This window comes from Denticeps clupeoides, chromosome 17 (assembly GCF_900700375.1).
Source record: "Denticeps clupeoides chromosome 17, fDenClu1.1, whole genome shotgun sequence".
In the NCBI taxonomy this organism is placed as follows: domain Eukaryota; kingdom Metazoa; phylum Chordata; class Actinopteri; order Clupeiformes; family Denticipitidae; genus Denticeps; species Denticeps clupeoides.
The window spans coordinates 16,065,213-16,089,632 of NC_041723.1; the positions used below are offsets into that span (position 1 = coordinate 16,065,213).

Genomic DNA, 24,420 nt, shown 5'->3' on the forward strand with positions numbered 1-24,420 from the left:
GCGTGTTGTTGCCGTGGAGGTAGTTCCGCACCCGTCCCACTGCGCTTTGGCCGAGGTGAGGTTGATGACACCTTGGTTCCTCAAACTGACATCAGATTAAGAAGAGACACTGGGAGATGAAATCTTGTTAAAAATGTCAGATGACCTTGGCCAGCGGGTGACACCAGCCATCATCTTTAGGTCAGCTAGAAGCACTCTATTTAATGACATTAAACAGAGGCCACTGCGTGTGGGCTAGCTTCCAGGGAGAAAATAGGGAGGGGAAAAAAATACACAAAGTGTCCCCTGTTGTGTGAAACGCCAAACAATCTTCAGTTTTAGTTCTCTAGAGGTGCACAACCAACGTCCAGGTGATGTTGTATGCATGCAGATGTTGTTTGGAGAAAAGTGACCTCCAAATTCTGATTAGTGATGTCAGGCCACATTGTAGGCCATTTAATTTGAAGTGCATGAATTGGAAATTGTGGCCTCTGAGACAAATTTTCTGTAAATACCTGTGTTTATTCAGCATTTTTATTTGAGGGTTTTGTTTTCCTTTTTAAGCTTGAGTAACAGGAGATGTTTTTATCTCTGTATACAGTATATCTCCATTGTGATAAGCACTCTCCAGTTGCTTGTTTTGTTCCTATTCTGATGCGAAGTGTCAGAAAGGGGCAAGTCCCATGCAGTGGGTGTCAAAGGATTTAAAAAAAAAAAAAATTTAATAAATGTGGAACCTCTGCGAAGTCTATTCTGGCTGACAGCATTTGCCCTGTAAGCTGATACCCGACTTGTGGGACAATAGGCCATGCTTTTGACTTGTGTGGTCCTTTAAACCTGACTAATCTTTCAGTGCATTGAAAGAGGTGCTGTGGAGCACCGCTTTTACCCTGGATGGGATCACCTGAATAGAAAGTGAGAAGAAACTTTTTTTTTTTTTAAATGAACAACCTATTTTGTATTTTACCACGAGAAAACTGAGGCATGTAAAATGTTTTTATATAGTAAGTCTTTCAAGGTGTGAACACCATAGACCATGTAGTAACTTCATACCCGCAACTGATGATAATCCTGCCAATGATCATCTCTCTATTTATCCAAATGAACTGTAGTTTGTTCACAGGTTTCCTAACAGATAAATAACTAATATGTAGGCATATAAAATGCCAAAAAAAAAAAATAAATTGACTATGTTTCCCTGTGTGACCCAAGTTTGTGTTTCACAGATCACCTCTGAGGTTCACCTGTTCAGCCACACCAAGGGCAAGAAGCACCAGCAGGCAGTGAGGGACAGCAGCAGCATCCAGGGGCGGGAGCTCTCTGACGAGGAGGTGGTACGTATCCCAGCATCCTGTGCATTCTGGCATGCTTCAGCTTGATTCCAGCTGCTCTTCTTCATTTTATTCTTCTTCATTTCTCACTGTTTTTTTTACATTTACAGCATTTATCAGACGCCCTTATCCAGAGCTACTCACAATCAGTAGTTACAGGGACAGTCCCCCCCTGGAGACACTCAGGGTTAAGTGTCTTGCTCAGGGACACAATGGTAGTAAGTGGGATTTGAACCTGGGTCTTCTGGTTCATAGGCGAGTGTGTTACCCACTAGGCTACTACCACCCCTGTTTTTGATATTTTGGGTTCAGAACTGCTGCTGCAGTTCCATTTGTGTGCTGCAAATTTGCTCAGCACAATTAAATAACACTTTCCACATTTCCTGCTTGATGGAATAAAGTGAAAGTGAAGTGATTGTCATTGTGGAACACTGCAGCACAGCACACGGCAACACAACGAAATGTGTCCTCTGCTTTTAACCATCACCCTTGGTGAGCAGTGTGTGGGGACAGTGCTTTGCTCAGTGGAATCTGGGATTTGAACTGGCAACCTTCTGCTTCCTTAACCGCTAGGAAGGGACTCGAACAGTCAATCTTCTGAAGTCAGACGCCTTATCCATTAGACCACTCAGTCTTTTAGTCAATATATGGTTCCAAAGAAAGGCTATGTTTGTTTTGGTGCCCAGGTTGTGTCCGGCTTTCATTTATTTTAATGCATTTCCTTGGTGTGACAGAGGGGAAAAAAAGTCAGATTGAAAAATTGTTTTAAGCTCTTTCAAGATGTCAATGGATGTGTGTGTGTTGTATTGTTTTTTTCTCAGGGGGATAAATGGGTGTAAGAATGTAAACACTAATAGAGTTCAGTGACACCACTGAAGGGGTGACATCACCCCCGTCTCCTGCCTCGGACCCCTTTGTGACTGAGTGGCTCACTCGTGAATGGCGCTCGTTAAAGATGGGATCTCCGCTGCAATATGAAATTGCCTCTTCACCGGAGCCCTTTGTGTGTCTGACAACTGTTGGTGCTATATGCTGCACCTTTAACCCCGGCACCTCCTTCATCCTAACCTTCTTCAGCGGATCATTTTTAATGCCAGCCACATCACCCCCCCCCCCCCCCACCCCCACCTCAACACACTCTCACTCATGCACGTATACACACACACACACACACACACACACACACACTAAATCATACACTGTTCAGCAGTGGCCCATTGGTCAGTCTGACAACATAATAAACAAGGCAAAGCTACTCCATATTGAAGTGCACTTCTTACCACTGCTGACATTACACCATAAACATAACCATGGGGCAAAATTAACTTTTTTTTTTTTTCCCAATGAAAATCTCTTCTTAAATGATCTGTCTCTGATTCAATGGCAACACCACTAGATTGTGTCAAAATATTGTCAGTGTCAGGCAGGATTTTTTTCTCTTTCATTAAATGTCATTGACACAGTCCTTCATTTTACATTACGAATTTTGGGAAAATTCATGAAAGTAAAATTTTGATTTCAGCGCATCGAATGTAGGATTTTGGGCTGCATGAATATTCACTGATCGGCGTTGGTTTGCCATTTCTCATTCATCATCTGTCAGACACAGAGTGAGTCACAGAGACCTTTGTTTGGATAGCCTTAAAGTAGCAGAGGCTCACTTTTATTTATGCTCCTGCTCATTTTGGTGCACCGTATTTCATTCATGCTGCCGCCAAGTATTTTCCCGTCTGAGTTCCATAACTCTTGCCAGAGTGAAAGATTTTTAATTAAAATTAAGACTGTTGGCTGAACTGCACAGAGGTCACTACATAGTTTTCCGGAGAAAACGGGCCAAGGCACCCGTAATTCCCCATAATTTGTCACATTCGGCTGTTTTGAGGTCTCTTGAATTAAATTGAAAATGCTGTGTTTTTTTATTTTATTTTCTCTCCTTCGTCCCCGTTGGATCAATGTGGCCTGGCAACTACCGGGACTGCCACAGCTCTCTCTACTTATGCTTATTGGTTGTCATCTGCCCTGCTTTAAACTAACATATGGGGTACTGGTGACCCCTCTGCACTTGATGTATGGGATTTTTATTTATGCTTCACCCTTGACACCACACCAAAATCACCGCTGACCTCTTAAATGGCAGGCACCACATTTTCGCATCTGAGCTACTGACATCGGAGAGAATCACAGGGCTGAACAAGGTGTGTCAGGATGTCTGACCACAGTGCTACATCATTTAGGTACATATTCAATGTTTACTGCTTGTTTGGGTTTCCTGTGATAAACTACACCACTACGCTTCTGCGGTCCGGTACAAAAGAATTCCGGTGGCCTGAGGAATCTTGAACAGAATTTGGTGAATTGGGTGGCTGGGATGGTCTGTGTGGGTTACCTGATCTCCTGCGTTCGCATTGTATTGGCATGACATACAGCTGTCCGTTTTACACCAGGAGGGACTCCATCCCACACTGCTTTTGTGATGGACAAAAGCATGGGGGTGGGTGGGCGTAGTTTGGGGGGCTGGGGTGTGGACATATCACTTTGACATGGTGATCCTTTAAATGCCCCCTTTTCAAGGTGTGATGTTTAGGCCAGTGTCCCATTACCGACTCCCACTGAAACGCTTGCTGGTGTTGTTGGACTGCTTGTCCACCCCCTGAGGCAGGACATATTCTTTCTGAGTTGAAGGTAGCATTTATTATTGTTTCAGTATTATGCCAGACCTACCCAAGCATTTTGATTAAATGGTGACCTTTTTTTTTTTTTTTTTTTTTTATATTAGGGCTGTCAAAAAATAAATTTTAATCACTGTGATTTTAATAGATAAATATGTAATAAATTATTAAGAATAAATTAAATGAAATCAGCATAACAGCTGTGTTTTGTTTTACTACTGAGAAACTAATGAGAAAGTAATTCGCAATATATTTTATTTCCATTCTCTGCATATCTGAGCCTTTTCCCTACATGTGTCTGTCATAGTTTTAAACATACATTATAGGTTTAATCTTAAAAATTATTTGAATTTAGTCACAATTAAAGGTGATCTATTCATTTCAAAATGTGAAATTAATTATTCAAAAATGATTTCAAATAATTGAAGAATTCATTCACAGCCCTAAAAAATTATATTTGTTGCATTTTCAATTGGCAAATATTTCAAGTATTTTGTTGAAAAGTCTTTAAGGAACGTCTTTACAGTCATAGGGTCCTATTTTGGCTGCGAAACACAAATGCAAGTGCGCTGCACTCTGCCAGTGAAGGCCATACCAGTGTAATACACTAGTGCTTTTTTGAGTGTGCTTGCTCATATGACTCATCACGCAAAAGGTGGAGCTGTGTGTACAACTGTGCAACATTTTCCTTAATTCTTGTTAATAGGACAATGATTGTAACAGATGATCTGTAATTAGAATGTGAAAAGGGCAAATTAGACAAAAGAATCGAGGGGAAAATGATTAAATAAGTGAAAGTGAACTGATTGTCATTGTACAGCACAGCACAGCACAGCACACAGTGACACAACAAAATGTGTCCTCTGCATTTAACTCATCACCCTTAGTGAGCAGTGGGCAGCCATGACAGGCACCCGGGGAGGGAACAGTGTGGGGACGGTGCTTTGCTCAGTGACACCTCAGTTAACACCTCAAGGAAGTTAATTCTACATCACAGGACGCTGGGCGCAGGGCATTAATTTACTCATCTAGGACCCACCTAGGTGCCCACCCAACTCAGAGCAAACACATATACATGCAATCACACACACGTTCACACACAACCACACACTGTTGACAATTCAGTCACCAATTCACCTAGTGTACATGCCTTTGGGAGGAAATTGGAGAACACCCACACCAGTACGGTGACACACACGGTTCGAGACACACCTTGGAGGTGTGAGGCCACAACACTATCCCCCGTGCCCTGTGTGACTTACATTACTTTCGAGGACCACCTTCTCCACAAAACAGCGTGCCCTGTAATTTTTTCATAACATGAGAGCCTGCGATGCACACAGGTGACAAACTGTAAAAAAATAAACTTATGCTGACATCTGATTGTGGTTCATTCCACTCATACTTTTTTTTTCTTTTGAAGCAACTGTTCAATTACCAAACAATTCATTTACTAAACCTTTATCTAACCCATCACCCTTAGTGAGAGGCACCTGGGCAGCAGTGTGTAACTGGATGACAGGGACCTCAGTGGCACCTTGGTGGTTCAGGATTTGGACCTACAACCATGCGATTACGGGTCTGCTTCCTTACTTGCTAGGCCACCACTGCCCCACAAGAGAGATGTTACATTTATTGGTGTAATTATTTACTCAACTCAACTGTCAGTGCTAATGCGATGGGGCAAAATCAAACATGAACTTCAGTTTCTCCTCTCACATCCAACCTTTTCGTGTGTTCTGTGAAGATGGAATTAGGAATACGCCAAGCACCATGGTTTTTAGAATAGATTTGTGACCTTTTAGAGATTTTAGATTTTGATGCAGAGTTATAGGAAGGACTCCAGCAACTCCATGAACCCCATGACTTAATTTTCCTACTTCATCAGAACACACTGCATGATTCTTTACCGTGAGTAAATCCATTTGTTTAATGGTTTAATTTAGTCAATAATCCTTCTGAATTCAAAGCGTACCACCAGTGGCGATCTCATTCTGCCAGTCAACTATCCCTCCCCAAAACTGCACCCCCACCCCTGAACCTCTTGAGATGATCTCAATATGGGCTGTGTCTTTAAGGTGCCACAGAACCAATCCCATTAAGCACATGGGAGGAGAAGTAGATCGCCTTTCAGAGAGATTACGGAACAGATGCCACTCCTGCCAATGGTTATGACTGCAAGGCCTGAACCCCATGTTCCCTAAGGGATAAGGGATCCCCACACATGTACATACACACACACACACACACACACACACACACACACACACACACACACACACACATACCCCTCAGTGGGAAACACAATATGTCTCAAACATACAGATGTCCAAGGAATGCTATTGGGGAGCAATCGTTTTTGTCAGCGAACTAGTTCATTAAGCACAGGTGACAAGCCACTTGGCTTTTGCTCATTAAAACTTCCTTTTACTCTTAATCCAGTGTGCCAAGACCCTTCACCTATCATATAGGACATTTGTTTCATAAGTATTTGGTTATATGGTCAAAGTTAAAAATTATTAAGGCCTCAATTTTCATTGTATACTGCTCAGTGTTTTCTAATATACCATCAAACTACCATGACTTCAGAATTTACAGAAATAAACGGATAAATACATGAAAGGACTGCTTGCTAGTTATCAGTGGGTCCACATCCTCTTGCAAACCAAACATGCTTATTTTAATTCAGAAATTGTGATGGGGAAACTAGTGAATCTGATGCCTTATATAGCACCTCCGAAGTGTCCTGCTTAGTTGTATACCCTGAAAAATGTTGCATAGGCATTGTTTAGGGCATCAATAACCAGTAGAGGAATTGATTACACGAGTCAATTTCGTGTGAGAAGTACGGAATAAAATTAAGAAGGGAGATTTGCCATATAATGTAGGTTTCAAACATGCATTGTTCTTGCAACTTAAAGAACATTTGTAATCTCATTTTAATTTGATTATATTCATGCTTCTACAGAATAGATTTTTCCACAACTAACACTGTCAGTTAAATTTTTTTTTGCTTATTTTCTCAGGCATAATGTCAGGCATTTTTGTGAACCACCCCCCTAACTCTGTCAAGACTTTGCCTAGAACATTGTACAGTGTATACACTGTTAATTATTTCAATGATTTAAAAGAACACGTTTGTTACCAAGGAAATCCTAACTTCTTGCCCAGGCCTCAGTATGATGAGTGTGCTCACTGTACAGCGTTGGGACCTGCAGTGCAGCCTGTCAATCTCCTGCCTGAGGCCTCTGCTCATCTGGCAGGTGCTTGGCCAGCGTTGGCGAGCTGAAGGGGGAAGGACGTCCCCCCCCTTGCCATGTCACTCCCCCCTTTCTGAATGGGAACTCTTATCTACCCCAGGTCCTGTCCGCTAGCCTATCCTTAGAGGTGCCGGATGACAGGATAATTGGATAATTGGTTTCTGGCACATGCATCATGTCGTTTAAATTGAGTTACATCCGTCTTTCTTCCCATGGAAATATCAGAATCGTCTAAGGGGCACGCAGCATGATAGGGTATAAAGAACCTGGCCGACCTCCCCTTCCCCTCTCAGCATTTCTGCGGGGAAGCGTCTGTGAGAGCGAGCATCGAGTGTTGCCGTGGTAATTACAGCACACGATACTTGCAGCCGAAAGCGACGTCTTGGCAACACAATGGGAGACTCACCTGCAGGTTAAATGGAACACCTCACACCTCCTGTTTCCTGGCACATGGGCCCAGAGTGTGGAAGTACTGCTACTGTGTTATCCCCAACTTCCCCATCAAGACTAATGAATAACTAGTATGCGTGTTCAGATTGTACCAAACCCAATGATCATCTGAGTCTCGCCCGTTCAGTTCCTGATTCATTTAGAAATATTTCACATGTGAATTAGACACACCGCTGCCGAGCTTGTGGTGTGTCCCCAATGTTTCTGCATCTGGTCATGCAGAGAGTGGGAATCGGGCACGACCAGATGAGAATATTTAAACGGACATGGTACCATGTGACTAAGTTCACAGCCAATCATCTTAGATGTCCATTTTATCCACTGACAAACTTTGTAGTGTGTTTGATTAAAAAAGGGGTTGTCCTGTATTTTAAAATGGCATATTTCTGTTATTTGTGACAGGAGCATCTTTCCTTGAAGAAGTATATTGTTGACATTGTGACTGAAGGCTGTACCCCAGCCGAGACAGCGAAGGATGGCGAAGAGCGACAGAAAGCCAGAAAAAAGGCCAAGAAGCTCAGAGCGCGGATGAACTCCAGGTGAGAAACTCTCTCTCTCTCTCTCTCTCTCTCTCTCTCTCCCTCTCTCTCTCTCTCTCTCTCTCCACCCGTCCACACCCCCACCCCCTCTCCCTTTCTCTGACATGCACTCCCACGAATAAAGGACACGGTGCCACTGGGCTTTATGAGTGACAGTGAGATGAAGGGGGAGACATTGCGAGCATCCCGGCTGTCTGCGGTGCTACACTGATGAGTTTAATTTATGGCCACTTTCTGTGATTGGGGAGGAAAACTGAGAATCGATCTGCAGCCACTTGCTTTCACCTGTTAAGAGCTTTTCGCCTAATTGGCTGCCACAGTGCTGCCAAAACTGAGGCCTCCTCCCCGGCTTACAATAGTATGTTAAAGTATGTGTAAACCATGCCTATTTTTCTTCCCCCCCTTTCTGGCGGTATTGATTTTTAAATGAAGTATCAAAGAAAATCAATAGTAATCAACAAATAGAAGGCAACGCGCCTCTGTGTCGGATCCCAGACCTGGGCTCAATCAATTTTGCAGCCTGTCACAACAGTGTGTTCCTGGTCGTGTAGGGGAGGTGGGGTTATCTGCCGTGAGAGGCGTGCCATTGGATGCGGAGACGGCCGGGAACACCTGGAAAGACCGCCTCATGGTTACAGCCTATCCTATATATCAGTTGTTGCCGGGCTCTTAAATGATCATCGCCGATGTTAATTATTTAGAGGGTCAAATTGGTCCATCAGTGGAATTAATTATTTAGAGCCGTAAATTAGTTTGTCAATTCAACAATCTGTTGCCTCGGTTTTGAAGCAGTTGTTTCTTTGATTTTGGTAATTGGTTGATGTTGTTCCGTAAAAAGAGACGTTGGCGCTCTTTCTTTATAAGTTAAATTTCACGGTATTATACACAGAGATCATGGCAACAGAATCGCTCCTCATGATTTATTAAATGAAAACTGAACCCATTATGCTAAACAACCCTAAATGTGCTTAATTGGGTGAGATGATATATGAAGTCCTTGTCATCTGTCATGGATTGTCATGCGAACGGAAATTTTAAGTCGTTCTACAGACACTCAGTTGCGGTCTGGGCTTTTGACTGAGTCACTTGAGGACATTAACCTTTGAAGCAACGTCCAGATTAGCGTTTGTTGTGTGTCTCAGGCTACTATACGTTTTTCATCTCGGTGTCTCAGACTCGGGGGACTTGGTTTTCTTGTTGAATGTATCTGTCCATCTATTTTTTTTCTGCTTTCTTGTCTCCAAGACATTGGGATGATGTGCTGTCCGGGTCATTTTCACAGTTTCTTAACACTTCATTATTATATGAGAAATTATTGTACCCTTGTTGCATGCAGTTTCCCCCCATCTTTTTTGAAGGGCTAACGCTTTTAAAGTATCTGTTGGTATCATGGTGGTCTCCCTCATGCCTGCATGATTACTTGTAAAGGGGATCCTGTTTTAAAAAGATGTGCAGCTATTCCACCTTTTAGGATTGACTTCAATGTTCTTTACACTTGTTTTTCTTGAACTGTGTAATATTTTCAAGTACCTGTGGCCCCCGGACTCCAGTTTCCCTGTAATCGAGGAGTATTTGTCACTTCAGATGAAATTAAGGACTGTCAAAGAAGAGTTGCACAAGAAAAGGACCGTAAATGGGTTTGTTCTGCTTACGGAATCAGGTGGTGGAGTTGTCCATTCATTTTTTTTATAATGCGGTGAGCCAAGTGTCAAAAAGAAAAAAGCTAGGCACCAAACTGCAGCAATTACGTAAAATAATAATAGTAAAATCTAATGTGATAATTTGTGTTTGTGGTGTGGCTAATTCATGCCAGAATGCGAGAAATGAGTCATTTGAAATGAGTAATCATTGCATTAGCAGGGCTACTCGGGGCTAATGCACTGAAGTCATTTGAAAATAAATTAGCCCGATGGCAGTTTTAAGAAACATGCATAATATAAATTTTTTTCCCCCTCCGTGCTTCCTGAACGCCATTTCAGAATGTGATGCTATGTTCACATCCTACAGGCTTCACAAATGCAAACACCCTCAGAGCCAGTGTTACTTCCTGTGTGTGTGTGTGTGTGTGTGTGTGTGTGTGTGTGTTGCTCTTGGCCGAGAGCATGACAACATGAGCCGTCTGTCAGTCCAGCTCTGAGCCCCGCTGGGTCCGGTCCTGGAAGCCTCCCGGCTCTGTGAGGTCGTAAATAAGCGCAGCCTGCAGCCCCAGTGGCCATGCGAACAGCAGCTCCACCGGGTGGAAATGGGCCGTTTTATTGGACTGCTGTGTTACGGGTGTTTGTAAGACACCACACAGGTTTCTTTCTGGCCTCCCAGCTCGCCCGGCCCCGCGCTGTTCTCATTTAAACAAGAGACCGGCTGAACAAAGCCTTCATTATCTGGCTGATTTACACTTCACGTAGCGGAGTAAATGCACTTTTTTTTTTAATTGGCATGTAAGTTGTCAGTGATTTTATGTCCAAGTGGGGTCTGAAGTTTTAAACAGAGCTTAGTCTAAAGGTGCGGGATGTTTCCACCGCCGGGGCGTGACGCCGGTGCCTGGGAACAGAGCTGTCTGTGTGGAGCTCCTCCTCCAACACTGAGCCGCACACAAAGACGGCCCTGTTTTCGAACTGCACCGTGCTTATTCCACTTCACCATTTCTCTGGCAGCAGGAGCTGAGCGGGGAACTGGAACGAAAGTGAGAGGGGACAACGACATGTGACCGATAGACAGTTTTCCTGAAAAGTTCAGTCGCAGGGACCTTAACCTGGATGGCCAGTAGGGCTGTAACATACTTCAAATCCATGAAGCACAAAAAAAAAATATATATATATATATATATATATATGTGTGTGTGTGTGTGTGTGTGTGTGTGTGTGTGTGTGGTTCATGGATATATATAAAATATAATTTTTTTGTTGTTGTTCAAACTGATAGAAACCAATCATGCAAATTAACAGTTCACATTCTGCACCTAAAGGTGCCCAAATCACCCTATATCCAGCACTGGTAATAACTCTGGACAACAAAGACTGAAGCATTCTGATATGTGATCTGGCAGACTATGCATTAGCAAATATTATTCATGCATCTTACATATCCTCAGATGAAATACATGTTATTACCAAATGAAAAATGAGCACCTGTCACCTATAAGGTTGGCACGTTACGGTGGTGTGATTCGCGGTTTTGTTAACCGTGTCACTTCTGTCTCTCCACATCTTGCAGGCTTGTCAAAGTTCATTCCTTGCAGTCTGGCTCCTTCATATGTCATGTTGTTCACTGCTTGAGCCCCATTGTCCTTTATGATTGAGTGCCTTTCAAAGCCAATCTGTAATATTGCGCTATAGCTCAGCCAAGCGCTCTGGGTGATGAAGAAGAGTGAATGTGCCTGAACCCTCCGACCGCCTTTTAAAAAACAGGTACACTGTGTTCGTATTCGTGTGTATGTATATATATTTCTATTTTAAAGGCAAAGACACTTTTATGGTGTTGCTGTCTGCGTCCCATGTCAGTGGAGGGTGAATGGTCGGGCACTCATGATGAATTGATTATTAGTTCTGCGTAGTAGCTTTGTGCATTTTTTTTTTTTTTGCTGATTACTAATATTTATAACCTCAACCCATTTAACAGGACCTGCTGTGGCAGATGATATATTACTCAGCAATTGCTCCCCGTTTAACCTGAGCGGGCGTAAACCTGTCAGAGATGAATATTGTAATGCAGCGAATGACGAAAGGGCCAGGTACAGTTCAGGTCGGCCTGAAGCAGCGCTCTTTACGTGGCTGTCTCGGAGGACGCGGTAAATAATGGGATGCGGTGATGTGCTTTAAGTCACCTCACCACCCGATGGGGTGGTCCTGCATATACAGAGACCCACGCAACGTTTTAACCCCAAAGTGACCTCAGAACAGAGGCACTTGCCAGCCTGAAGACATCCTGTTTGCCTCCCTCTGCTTCCGGCCGTTATGCCAAACTTTCTATTCAAATGAAGTACTCATGTCGGCTTGTTGCCGTGAGTCCCAGGTAAGGTTATCAGATTCACATGTGGCTAAGGCTCTACACGTGGAGATTTATTGTGCTGTTAGAGATGAGTACTAAGGCTGCATTAATCCCACATCTGCTGGGTGCATTTGATCTGGAGGCTGCAGGCTTTGCAAGATCGCTGCTTGCTAAACTCTGCCGGTCAATTAGAGCAATAATAATAAATGCAAACACACAAATTAAGGGCACAGGATTTGTACAAGCAATGATGAATGACTATGTTGGGCGGAAAAAATCGAATACTTTTGAAACTCAATTTTGTCTGTGATATTCAATTTTACAAATTTCACACTTCACAATTTTTTTTACCATATATCTGACTGACCAGTGCTTTAGTAATAAAACACGCTTTTTATTTTTCAGTTTTTTTTTTTTTGTTTTTTTTTTTTTCTCCTTTCTTTCTGGGAATGTCTAGTGTAGTCTGTCCTGTCTTCCGGAAAAACGATAGATTATCAGTTGGCGGTAAATCCACTGCCTGATTTGTCATGACCTGATCGAATGCTTGGTCTTGTCTTAGAGCTGAGAATGCCTGTAGTAAAAATATACATTTAAATTATAAACAGACCATTTTTTTATATAGTTCAGAGGTGCCAAGCCTTGAAAATTTCACTTTCACTGTCTATAGTCCTGCTAGAAATGGCAATAGGTGTAAAGCGTTCTTTGGTTATTCTGCTTCACCGTTCAGAGAGCAGCAATTCAGACGTCTGGATTTGTCCCCTTTTGTCGTCGTAAGGGGAAACGTTACCACCTATCTCTCATTCTTTTTCCGTCCAGAGAATTTCCCGCCCCTCCCCTAAAAAAGTGACTCCACTGACCGTCATGGCTTCCAAAACATCTGAAGAATTGCAGTTGCTCGGTGATTGGATGTAAAAATGAGCACAAGTGATTTTTTTTGTTCAGTTACCTGAGACATCCTGTTTGCGCCGAGCATTTTGGTTGGTGAATGGTGTTGATGAAGATATAATTTCCGTGAATGCCCCCTCAACTTCTCGACTCCTTATCCCGTCTCTCTCCTCCTAATTAGCATTGAAAACTACAGACTCGAAACGCGTCCTGGGGACTGGCTAAAAGTGGCTGTAATTCTGTACCAAGGCTGAATTTTGAAAAGAGACTTCAGGTATAAGGGGACCAAATAGGGCCACAAAAAAAATTTATTCATGTCAGGGGACCTTTAAGTTTTCACACACATATATATATATATATATATATAGTTGCTCCAGGGGGACTGTCCCTGTAAATACTGATTGTAAGTTGCTCTGGATAAGGGCGTCTGGTAAATGCTGTAAATGTAAATGTAATTAGGCCTGTGTGTTATGAGGGTGTATATGTGTGTGTCTGTGACTGACTGTTCACTAGGCAGAATATTCCATCCAAACACTACGGCTGTCCCCTGAAGATGATTATACTGTATTTTAAAAATGCATTCACGATCCAATTAAATCATTTCTCGTTTCAAACCGAAATAGTCTGCATGGCTCCAAATGAGATTATTTAATGGCGCAGTAGTGGGTGATTGTATCCAAGGTACCTGGGAGAGTAGGTTGACAGCCAAAATAAACAGTTTGGGGCTCGGCTTGACCTTGTGACCTTTCTTTTGTTCCCTCTGTTCTCTTATCTCCTTTTGGCGTAATTCTGATAGCTGGATGACTCCTCATGCTCCATGAATGACTGACTGTTTCTCTTCCACCTTTTCAGAGCCAAAGAGTACGAGACGTCAATGGAGGCTAAGATTCAGGTCCCAGACTCTCCTTACAAGGCCAAGTAAGTTTCCAGTCTCAGTTTGGATTCTGCTCCAGCCAGTGAGCTGTGCGCCAAATATCAGAGTACGTCTCTTGATTCTGGTGAAAGACCCTGAGAATCCTTCTTTCATTTATCAGCCAGTATTTTAGACTGATTTATATAAAAGTTTATATTTTTAGCAAAAGTTATACAATTGTAACAGTAATCACCAATGTACACATGCTTTGCCAGAGATGAGGGATTTCTGGACAGGAGGCACATATATCCTTCAATATTCAAACAACCGTTGTAACATGAATGATAGATAAATCTATATGCTTTAATAGCTGTCTGCAAAATAAACTGTCATTTACGAAATGTGCTGTTAACCTAAGAATCATATTCAAGGTACTTTCAGGCAATTTCAGAGTATTTCTCTGTATGTATTATTTTTTAATAAAATTATTGTCATCTTTGAAATATAAGGAACCTTCTCAATTTTTTGGAACCTTCCATCTGTCTTGAGACGTTTACGGTGAACAGCATGTGTTGAGAAATTGCTGAAATGTTCCTTTTTAAATGTGATTTGTAGCTGTAAAACAGTCATCTGTCTGACTTGCCCCCAGGCTCCAGCGCCTGGTGAAGGACCTGGTCAAACAGCTGCAGGGTCAGGAGAGCGGCCAGTGGCCCAGCAACCGTTTGCCGGGCCTGGATCGAACCCTGGGGGAGATCTCTCGCATTCTGGAGAAGCAGGTATGTCTGGCCCTGGCCCGGCCTAGTAGACGCAAACAAGCACCTCTGTCTTATCTCTTATGTGCGTTTTTGAAGGGACCGAAATGTAAAAATGCAGTGCACTTTTGCAATTTTTCTGCTAGATTTCAAATTCCCAGGATTCTTTTTAATTTCATTTATTTGCCTCATTTGGTTAGCAGTGCTCATGTGCTTTGAATAATTTACTTATTATTTAGTATTATATATTTATTTATATAAATACATCGAAATGAATCCATTCTGTCCAATGATGCAAAATGAATTTAGGGGGTAATATAAAACATCCTTAGTCAAAATGCCAAATATCTAAAAAGAACTAATTGTATTTATGTATTGTGAGGCGGTTTTAGCTTTCCTGGGAGGACTTGAAAAATGTTTCATCCTGTCCCGCAGCGATTGACAGATTGATTGAAGCGCTGCTGTTTTTATCAGGGCCTGTCATCTATGTTACTTCCTCCTTAGACAGATCACACTGATTGTTTTTAGGGCATCTGGTGGCTGCACTGATAGCAGACTGGACATCTTCAGGCCATTTTGCCCCGAGTCGTAAAGTGCGCGTGTGTGTCTGTGTGTTAGAGGTCGAACTAGCCTGTTCGGCGGCCGATTGCAGGGAGCGGCTGGCCTCGTCTGGGGCAGAGCCGTGAGGGTTTATTGTCTCTGGGAGCAGGGCTGGGGCGGAGCTGGGTGGATGTGGGGCCAGATAAGCCTGCTGGCTGCTCTCTGTAGTCCGCTCCACCGCACGGCTTGGCTGCCGTCCTCCTCCATCTCGCAGTCGGTGTCGAGTATCGCGTTCCTCTCCCAGCTCCTTGCCCTCGGTTATTTGGTAATGAGGGCCAGATTAGGCCCGTGTTTTCACTGTGCAGATGTTATTAATAGCAGGGCTCCCAGTCATTAGACAGGCTAAACATGTTCCAGTATTTGTCTGGCCTTCTTGGCTACTGGTGCACGCTGTGGCTTTATACAATAACATGTTGGGTTTTCAAAAGTAAATGTAATCCAAAGGACTTTAAGTACAAGTCAAGAGGCTTTTGTAGCCTTCCCTTTCATGCCTTCCATGGCTCCGGGTGCGACGTCTTGTCCCGTGCCAGCGATGGCACCTCCAGATGGATAGTTATACCAGTACGACATTCGGGAGGCATTTCAGTGCATGTTGTACTGGTAAAAATCTTGAATTTTGCATATTACTGTTTTTTTTTATTTATTTTTTGGCCACCCAATGTAAGAGACAGGAAAAATAATCATATTTGCAGAGGGGTGTTTAATTATCCTGACCTATGTTTTAAATTTGGCTCATTTTAAAACAGATTAGCAATGAGTGTCTTTTGACTAGATTTCAACCAGCGCCAAGAATCCGTGGCAAATGCACAGTGGAGAGTTTATTTAATTTATGGTGTGTGTGTGTGTGTGTGTGTGTGTGTGTGTGTGTTTCTCCTGCTGGGCATCAGGACGCCTGTAGAGGGATCAGCAACAACGGGACGGTTTACTGCACATGTGACCGTTTTTATAGGAAAGACTGTATACCCGCCTGCCTTGAGTGGTACCCAGAGAGGCTGTGTGGCTCTATTGGGCAGAAGTGGGCGGAAGGATGGAGAGATGATGGTGTCCCCTCATCGACTGGAGGGAGGGGATGCGGGAGGTTAATGGATTTTTCTCAGAGAGAGAGAGGAGGCTCGGAAGAGCCGGGTGCTAAAACCCGGTAATTGAGGAGGCGGAGTTCAGAAGGACGGTGGAGGGGGGGGGACAACAGGCTATTAGAGTGGCTAAAGGGGAGGGGGCGGCCCTCCCTTTCCCAGAAACAAACCACTGTGACAAACACCATTCACCCTCCCTCCCCAGTGGCGTAAGATCAAGTCTGTGGTGATGCATGTGGCTCCCCTTTTGTGTAAGGTCAGTCCACAGGAGACTGAGGTTACAGGGACAGGAGCGTTTCTCTCCCATTCATTCCTTACAGTCACAGTCAAACCGTTTCGTTTTTTTCTTCCTTCTTTCCTTTTTTTTTTTTTTTTTTTTTTTTTACATTTGTGGAATGGCAAAGTGTTTGTGGAAATGTCTGTTCTGTAGAGCTCCGTGTCTTTTGGGGATACGGGGTCTCGCGGTACAGTATCTGGACTTCATTTAGTCTGTCTGTCAAGACCAGATTCTTCCAGCTCCGGCGGTGCTGCGCCCTGCCCCGGCCTGAGTGTGCCGTTCCTGGGCCAGCCTGCGAGCCCGTCCTGGGTGAGCGTCCTCTACACTAATCCCTGGACAAAGTCAAATAAATATCGTCTCCGTCAGCGTGGCTGTCTGACCCCCCAAGTCATTCTGAGTCGAGACCGTTTAGATTATTTGACCTAACAAGCATCTCTCGTGTCATTGACTCCCCTGCAGATTTGTTGTTTCTGGGCGATATCAGATTCAGTCTCCACTTTCTCTCTTAATTCCTCGGACAACACCCCCCCCCATCCCACCTACAGCCCCCCGCCAGACCTCTTCTCCACACTTGCCCACTCACACAAACACTAGGCCTGACCCCCTCCTCCCGCCCCCGCCGCTCTGTCGCTTTGGCATGGTCTCTGACCCCACTGCGTCGGTCCCACTGTGGCCGCTAATGGTTTATTTTGTGTCAAACCAGATTTCTTTTTTCTTTTTTCCCCCCTCTCCCTGCTCGCAGGGTTTGGGTGACTGAATATTTTGCCGGAGTGGGGTCTGCTTTCTTACCTTTAGCAAATGAGCTCACATATTTACATTTTGGGGCAAATGTTTGCCGCTGCTTTCAAATGCGTGCCACCCCGAGATGGACAGCGTTTATGACACTTGAGGGACTGTCAGGAGCACTCAGGCCGCGGCACTGAAGAGTGCAGCCTTTATTTACATTTTCATTTGCCAGCTGTCAGGGCCCTGGCTCCCCTTGGTGGCCAACTGGTGGCTCGTCATACCCAAGCGATGGGGGCGGGTGGTTCTCTGGAGAAGGATGGGGAATGTCAGATCCAAGAAACCTTCCCCGACCCCACTAATTTTCCTTTTTTTTTTTTTTTTCCCTGGATTCCAAAATCTGGTCTGATGGCCACGCATCACCCATCGTCTCTTCTCTGCCTCTGATTGAGTTATGATGTTCTGATGGCATTAGACAGGCTGGCATATAGAGGGATTTCCTTCGTGTCACCACTAGGGGGCAGTTCTCCTCAGTCTGCGAGCAAATGAACAGGTCTGTGAGTCAAAAATCATAGAAAGTCTACATATAAAAGAATATTTGTTCATTTTAAATCACAAACCTAACTTACAGTTTTATCATTTTTATAAATAAAAGAAGCTGAAGTTATTGTGAAAAGTTTTTTTTTTTTTTTCCCATCAAAGCCCCTGAAAATATATCTTCTAAGTTTAATATCTAAGGTCAGCCGTGGCGGAGCGTAAAACTGACATAATGGACGCTCGGCAGAGGTGTGAGGGAGCACCCCGAGAGATTCCGGGTAATTCCTCTCCCGCGCTGAGTGACAGCCAGAGCACCGGTGGGATTAGGCCTTGTGCGGGGAAAAAAGGGTGGACTGGACAGCGTTCTGGCATTCCTTCACAGCGCGCTGTCACCAGAGTAATTCCGGGATTGTAATTCCCCAGGTAACTCTTTTTTTTTTTTTTTTGTTCCCCTGCTCCGGCATTGTGAGCGCGAGAGTGCGGTCGCCATTTCGCCCCCTTTCCCCTCCCCTGCCGGCTTTTTGGTTTCGAGGCAGCTTGTCAGGAGGCGGCTATTTTAAGGAGTTTGTTTGACAGACAAGTATGTCCCGCTAGCTTACCATCTTAGCATCCACCAAAACAAGGCCCAATTTCAGTAATGAGAATTGAACCGAGGGCTTTTCTCTCCGCTAATCCCCAACTGAGGCCAGGTTCGGTTACGGCTACGGTAATTGCCAGGTATGTGCCTTCTTACGTAAGGCTGGATTACGCAAAACGAGGGCCCTAAATTGTTCGTGCAACTAAGCTGGAATATTCCCCGTGTCTTAATTGCCCGCCTACATGCCATTAATTGGATTGGAGGTCCGGTCGCTGTGTTTCGGTACTCTCGATCACTTCTATTCACCGCGGCGGCGGGCCCGTTTTCAGAAGCAAAAACATCATTTCAGAAGCCTGTCTTTGGACCGCGCCGTAATTTGACGAACTGTTGTGGTGGCAGAAGTCTTCACTGTTAGTCTGACTGAGGTTAACCGTGGAACGAAAACACGGTCAACTTTGGGTCGGGTCGCTTTAGAGGGCCACAGTTGCTTTGATTTATTTTATTTTTTTTCTCCAAAGCTCAACTCATTACAAATGATCATCGGTCCCTTTCACTGGATTTTTTTTTTTTTTTTTTTTAAATAAACGCTCACAAATCACCTCTAGTGGGACGCCCAGCATCCTACCATTTAAGTGGCATAAACACACACACACACACACACACACACGCGCAGCAACAATGTATTGCAGGGTGCCCTTCTTGTGGTTTCCCTTGTGCTGGGATGCTGGTGCAGAGCACTCTGCTAAATGGGGACTTTGTTTACTTCACCCTGGTTCTGGAGTATTTTTGGGTCCAGGATTTAATGCCTGCGGAGTGAGTCTGTGACGGCCCGAACGCCTACAAAATTGCCTTTTTATTTTGTTTGAAGGAGAGAGGGGAAGCAAAAAAAAAAAAAAACCATTGCATTTGTCAGCTTGGACAGAGTCTGATATAGACACGGGTCGGGCCCACATGCCCCCCCCCCCCCGCTCTTTTTAGCCAGTTGTTCCCCATCTGTTGCAGGGGACCGGAGCTTTTTGGGGTGTGCACCCCCGTGTCCCCCCTCTCCCTTTTTTGGGCTAATTAGAGTGGCTCATGGGAGACGTACACAAAGGCAAGTCCGACCCTCCCGCCCACTTACCCCTCGCCTCTGTCATGTCCGCGAGAAACGGCAGCTGCTGGCCTTTTGATTAGCGCGGGGTTAATAATGGTTGCCTGAGATAATAATTGGATAAGATGCCTGGACTGTGTAATTCAAGTTTAGGGCCACCCTGTCCCCGCCCTCCTCTTTTGACCCCGTGTCTGTCTTCTGCCGCTTTGTCAGAAGCGCCTCTCCCGCTCGGCTTTGATGAAAGGCCGTCTCATCTTGTTAGCCCCGTCACCGGTCAGCCCCTCCGAAGGTGAGGAGCGTGGGCCCGCCTCCTTTTTCCGTGGCATTGGGGATTAGCCATATCGCTACCCGTCAGTCTGGGCCACTCTTGTTTACGATGTGGCGCGCGATAGTTCCTCATATCTTAATCCCGCTGAGTATTTCATGTCATTACGGCGGTATGATGAGCGAAGACGTACTTCAGATGGGTTCAGATGTAAAGGCTTACGATACGGCTGCACCCTGTCTAGCTGCTCGCATAACTTTCCAGTGAAATAGTGAAGTGAAACTGATAGTGAAGCGAAACTGATTGTCATTGTGACACACTGCAGCACAGCACCCGGTGCACACAGTGAAATTTGTCCTCTGTATTTAACCCATCACCCTCGGTGCTTTGCTCAGTGGCACCTCAACGGGTCGGGATTCAAACCGGCAACCTTCTGATTTACGGGCCCGCTTCCTTAACCGCTAGGCCACCGCTGCCCCATTAAGTCTTATTTTGGCATGTTATGCTACTTGAAAGTTTATTCAAACCTGTGCCCGTTTGCTCAGACGCTGATCGTGTATGTATTTAAAACCCAGCTCGGTGAAATAAGGTTAGCGCCATGTTCTTGTGCATGGACCTGTTGTCTCGGGAGCAGCGAACAAAAATGCCTCTGGTTGCTTCAGTCATCAAACCCAGATGCTACCGACCCAAATTCTTGATTTCGGAAAAAAGGGGCCCGACCGGCAGGGTATGGATGCGAAGTCAACATTTGGTAAGAGTGGACCTCGGCGAGGGCGGTACAGCATCGCAGATCCCATCAAGATCTCTCTGTAACTTGCCGAGCGGCCCTACGTGAGCGCTCGGCGGGCTGGTTTTAATGAAAGACAGCGCCATTGTTCCCCTTTGTGTTGCGCCGGATCGGCTTACCTGCAGAAATCAGTATCTCCACGTTATTTAAATATGCCATGAAATGGGCCTGTTGAGCTTCAACGGTGTGTGATTTTCCACCGATTTGCTCCTTGGAGCGAATGTCTCCTTCTTGGTGGTAATGGCCACGTTCATCTGCCGCGGGAGGGCTCGTTATTCTAACTCGGCATGACGAACATCAATAAACCAGCATGGCCCTTGGAAGCGCTCTATCGCTGTTTATTGAGCCAGGGCCTTGTAGCAAGGGGGATATCATCTGTACACCCTCATTTACTGCGTCAGTGGTATTTGTTCCGCATTTAACAGGGGCATGGATCTTTTGGACGTCATTCAACGGAAGCGTGTTCGCCGTGGAAGGTAACACTTAATTAGTAACTAAATCTAAAGCGTCTTGGGGGGGGCGTTCCTTCATGCCTGCAGTCCAGAGGTGTGTGCCTTGAGCGTTTGAGCTGACTGGTGGAACTTCTTTCTAGCTTTCGTGGTGTCATTCGCCAGTATTGGGTCAAGCGTGTCTTCAAAAAAAAAAAAAAACAAGAACGGGCCGCTTGCTAGTTTTCTGCGTCTTGGGGACGAGGCCGTTTTTTTTCGTCTGTGTGCAATTATTTCTGAAACCAAGACATTGAGCTTTAATGTCGTTTTTAGAAACGAGGTTTAAAAAATAGGGAGGAGCCCATAGATGTGATTTGACAGCTCTTCCTCATTCTGAACTATTTGAACCTAATCCTGTCAAAACGTGTAGAACGAGCACTGTTGCCAGACGCCTTTTATAGTTTCAGCCCCAAATCGTCCAGAAATGCACCAGAACACACGCGCGCGTCGCTTCTGAAACGATGTGAATTAAATATTCAACCGCCGCAAATACTTAACATACTGTTACTTATCATGCTTATCTTGGGAGTCCCTGCAGTTAACCTCTGCCGATTTATCAGACCACCTTCTTGAGTAGCCCGGAGGCTTCGGGAGTGACTTGCTGATGGTTTAGCTAAGAGGCAGCTAAGCCACACTCTGTCTCTGGGAGACTTTGTGGATCAGGTATTGAGAGCGCCGCTCGGCCCCTGACAAAGGGGCCCTGTGTGGCTGTCCGTGCCCGTCCCGCAGCGAGCAAACAGGCCGATGGAGCCGTCAGCGCTCTGTCACTAATCCCCACCAGTGCACATCACACAGATCCTTTGGTGTAGCTGACAACGTGCATGTTCCAATCTCTTAACCCTGCCAGCGCTCTGTCGTCTTTTGCCACCGGATCTGCAGGAATTACTTCTTTGGCGGTGCGGGATGATTGACAGGAGAAGAGCTTATATGTAATTTTGCAAAGCGCTTCCTCTTCTCCCCTCCGAACGCTCAATGTGTTTGGGCTTGTTGGCACCCCCCCCCCCTCATGTCCCGTCTTCTCCACCTCTCACCCCTTTCCAGTTCTGGGTTGACTAGGCCATTTAATTGGACTCTTGTACTGGTCCCAGTATACCAGCATGGGAATTTGTGTTTTGCGAGGTTGCAATATGCCTTCCTTTCGCCGACCCGTTGCCAAACACTGAGACGTTTCCTTCCTCCGCTCAAAGAAAAGGGCAGCGCTCTTGACTCGGGTTGATCTTAGACTTTTCTCCCCCTCCCCCTTCCTTTAAACGTATGACTCACTTTAAAGAGCACAACTTTGAACTTTAAGGAATTTTATGGAGCAAATAAAAACGTCGGATCTGTAAACAGTTTGATTTTGAGGAGCCAGTCTGTTAAATGACCATATCGAGTTCCTAGAGCCTGAGACTAACTCTGCGTTTCCTTTGACTATTAGACACAGTTTGGTTGACCTTTTATGCGTCAGAAGATTTACTCTGAAGTAAACCAGGCCAGAGATGGGAAATAATTCAGGAAATCTTCGCTCATCAATACATTTTTGAGCAGCGAGTCAACAGATTGTCGCGTTCTCATCCCTGTTACCCTTGTATTCCCTGGGCCCTTGTTTGTCGGACTAGACCACCCCTGCTTTGTGTGCAGATCTGCATATTTGTTGGCCAGGACTGGGACCCGGTGCTGTGGGGGGCTGGGCAGGGTTGTGCACTTTTGAGATTTAACAGAAATTCTTAGGGGATCACTTTGTTTCAGATTTCACTCGGACTCCCCTTCAGGAACGAGACGCTGGGAGAGAAAGAGAAGATCCCTCTTGTATGGCAGCAATGTGATACTCTGTTCCATTGGCCTGTATATCCCTAACTCTCTCTCTCTCTCTCTCTCTCTCTCTCTCTCAGAACAATGCAGATCAAGTAGCGTTTCAGGTGGGAGGGGGGCTCTCCGCTCTGGAACAGATTCTGCAGGTAGTCACCACAGCCTCTACGCCGACTGCAGTCCCACGCATTCCACTCAAGTGAGTACCAGCCACACAAATCCAATAAAGCCCACGGTCTCTCCTTACACCCCTGCTCGCTCGCTCTCTCTCTCTCTCCCGTTCACAATGCTCTTTCAGTTTAGAGATGTCTGCTGTTGTGCGTACTCTTCACTGTCTGTTGCCCCCCACCCCACCCCGCCCACGTTAAACAGTAAACTAGAATTCTGGCTGCTGAGTGTTTGCAGTTGTATTGGTTAACTAAATGGTTTAGATTCCCCTAGCCTCCATCTTATGCATCACTATTTTCTTCTAGATTCAGCTCCGAAATGCGCAAATAATACGACATTGTATATTATATTATTTTTCTTTTTAACCACCTAATTTTTATAGATGTAAACCATTTAATTGTGCACAGATGCATTGAATCATATGACTATGATTAGTCATTAGTAAATTGAAAAAAAAGGAAAACAAAACTGCTTTTGTCATTTTTAATTAGAAAAAATATCTTAGGGGCACACTGAATTAGGGGAATTGTATTTTTGCAGGCACAGGTCAAAATGAAGGTGATTTTATTTTAAATCATTTATTATGCAGCCCTGTCTGAGTCTGTCTAGTTGTTTCATTCGGGATAAGAAGACTCCACCTCTCACCCTGGCATGGAGTTGCTGCTTGTGATTTATTTCCGTGCAGTAGCAGGAAGTGACTCAACCTCGACTCTTCAGTCATTTCTGTTTACTTCACCGTCCTTGCAATAAATACTTGAATTTATAATGAATAAGAATGTGCCCAATTTAGACAGGAAAATGAGCACATTTAAGTAATCCATTTTGTATTTTGTCTCCTCCCTCTTTCCATGATATACAAAAGGCGTATTTGTCTAATTCATCACTTGAAATGCGTGCAGGTTTTGAATAGTGGGTCTGGAGTTAGCATTGCTGGCCACTAGATAACCTTTGAGAGATGGTTATTTTCGCTGCTAAGAGGCCCTAATGGACTGGAATGGCCTCTCTCTTCTTCTCATTAGCATGTGCCGTTTTTCCAAATCTCTGCTAATGGAGAAACACTACTTATATTTATAATGCTTTTACTGGCCATCTACTGTTTATTGATTTTTTTTTCCCCCTCCTTTCTGTTGTACAATATTTCATGCAATCATTAATTTAAGAAGAAATTTTGAAGCTGACTAGTATTGTAATGGCTTTTATGAACTCTGCAGAGTTGTGTAGTGTTTGCACGTGGCAGCCTGCATCTGCATGCCGAAACGGGCGCCGTGAATACAGAGGGCATTTTTTTCTTTATTCTCTATGAGTGATTCACTTGACAGGATCTGGAGCTGCACAGGGAGGTAAA

General features: G+C 44.6%; 1 protein-coding gene across 5 annotated transcripts in view; it reads left to right on the top strand.

Annotated features, from left to right (window-relative positions):
- Window positions 1–24,420, top strand: part of scaper (S-phase cyclin A-associated protein in the ER) — an 83,447-nt gene that overhangs the window by 28,324 nt on the left and 30,703 nt on the right. For all 5 annotated transcript variants that reach the window (XM_028959234.1, XM_028959236.1, XM_028959235.1 and 2 more), the window contains 5 exons: window positions 1,206–1,313; window positions 8,092–8,228; window positions 13,950–14,015; window positions 14,600–14,726; window positions 22,991–23,106. In XM_028959234.1, the coding sequence (XP_028815067.1) occupies window positions 1,206–1,313; window positions 8,092–8,228; window positions 13,950–14,015; window positions 14,600–14,726; window positions 22,991–23,106 (554 nt within the window). The remainder of the gene's footprint in view (window positions 1–1,205; window positions 1,314–8,091; window positions 8,229–13,949; window positions 14,016–14,599; window positions 14,727–22,990; window positions 23,107–24,420) is intronic.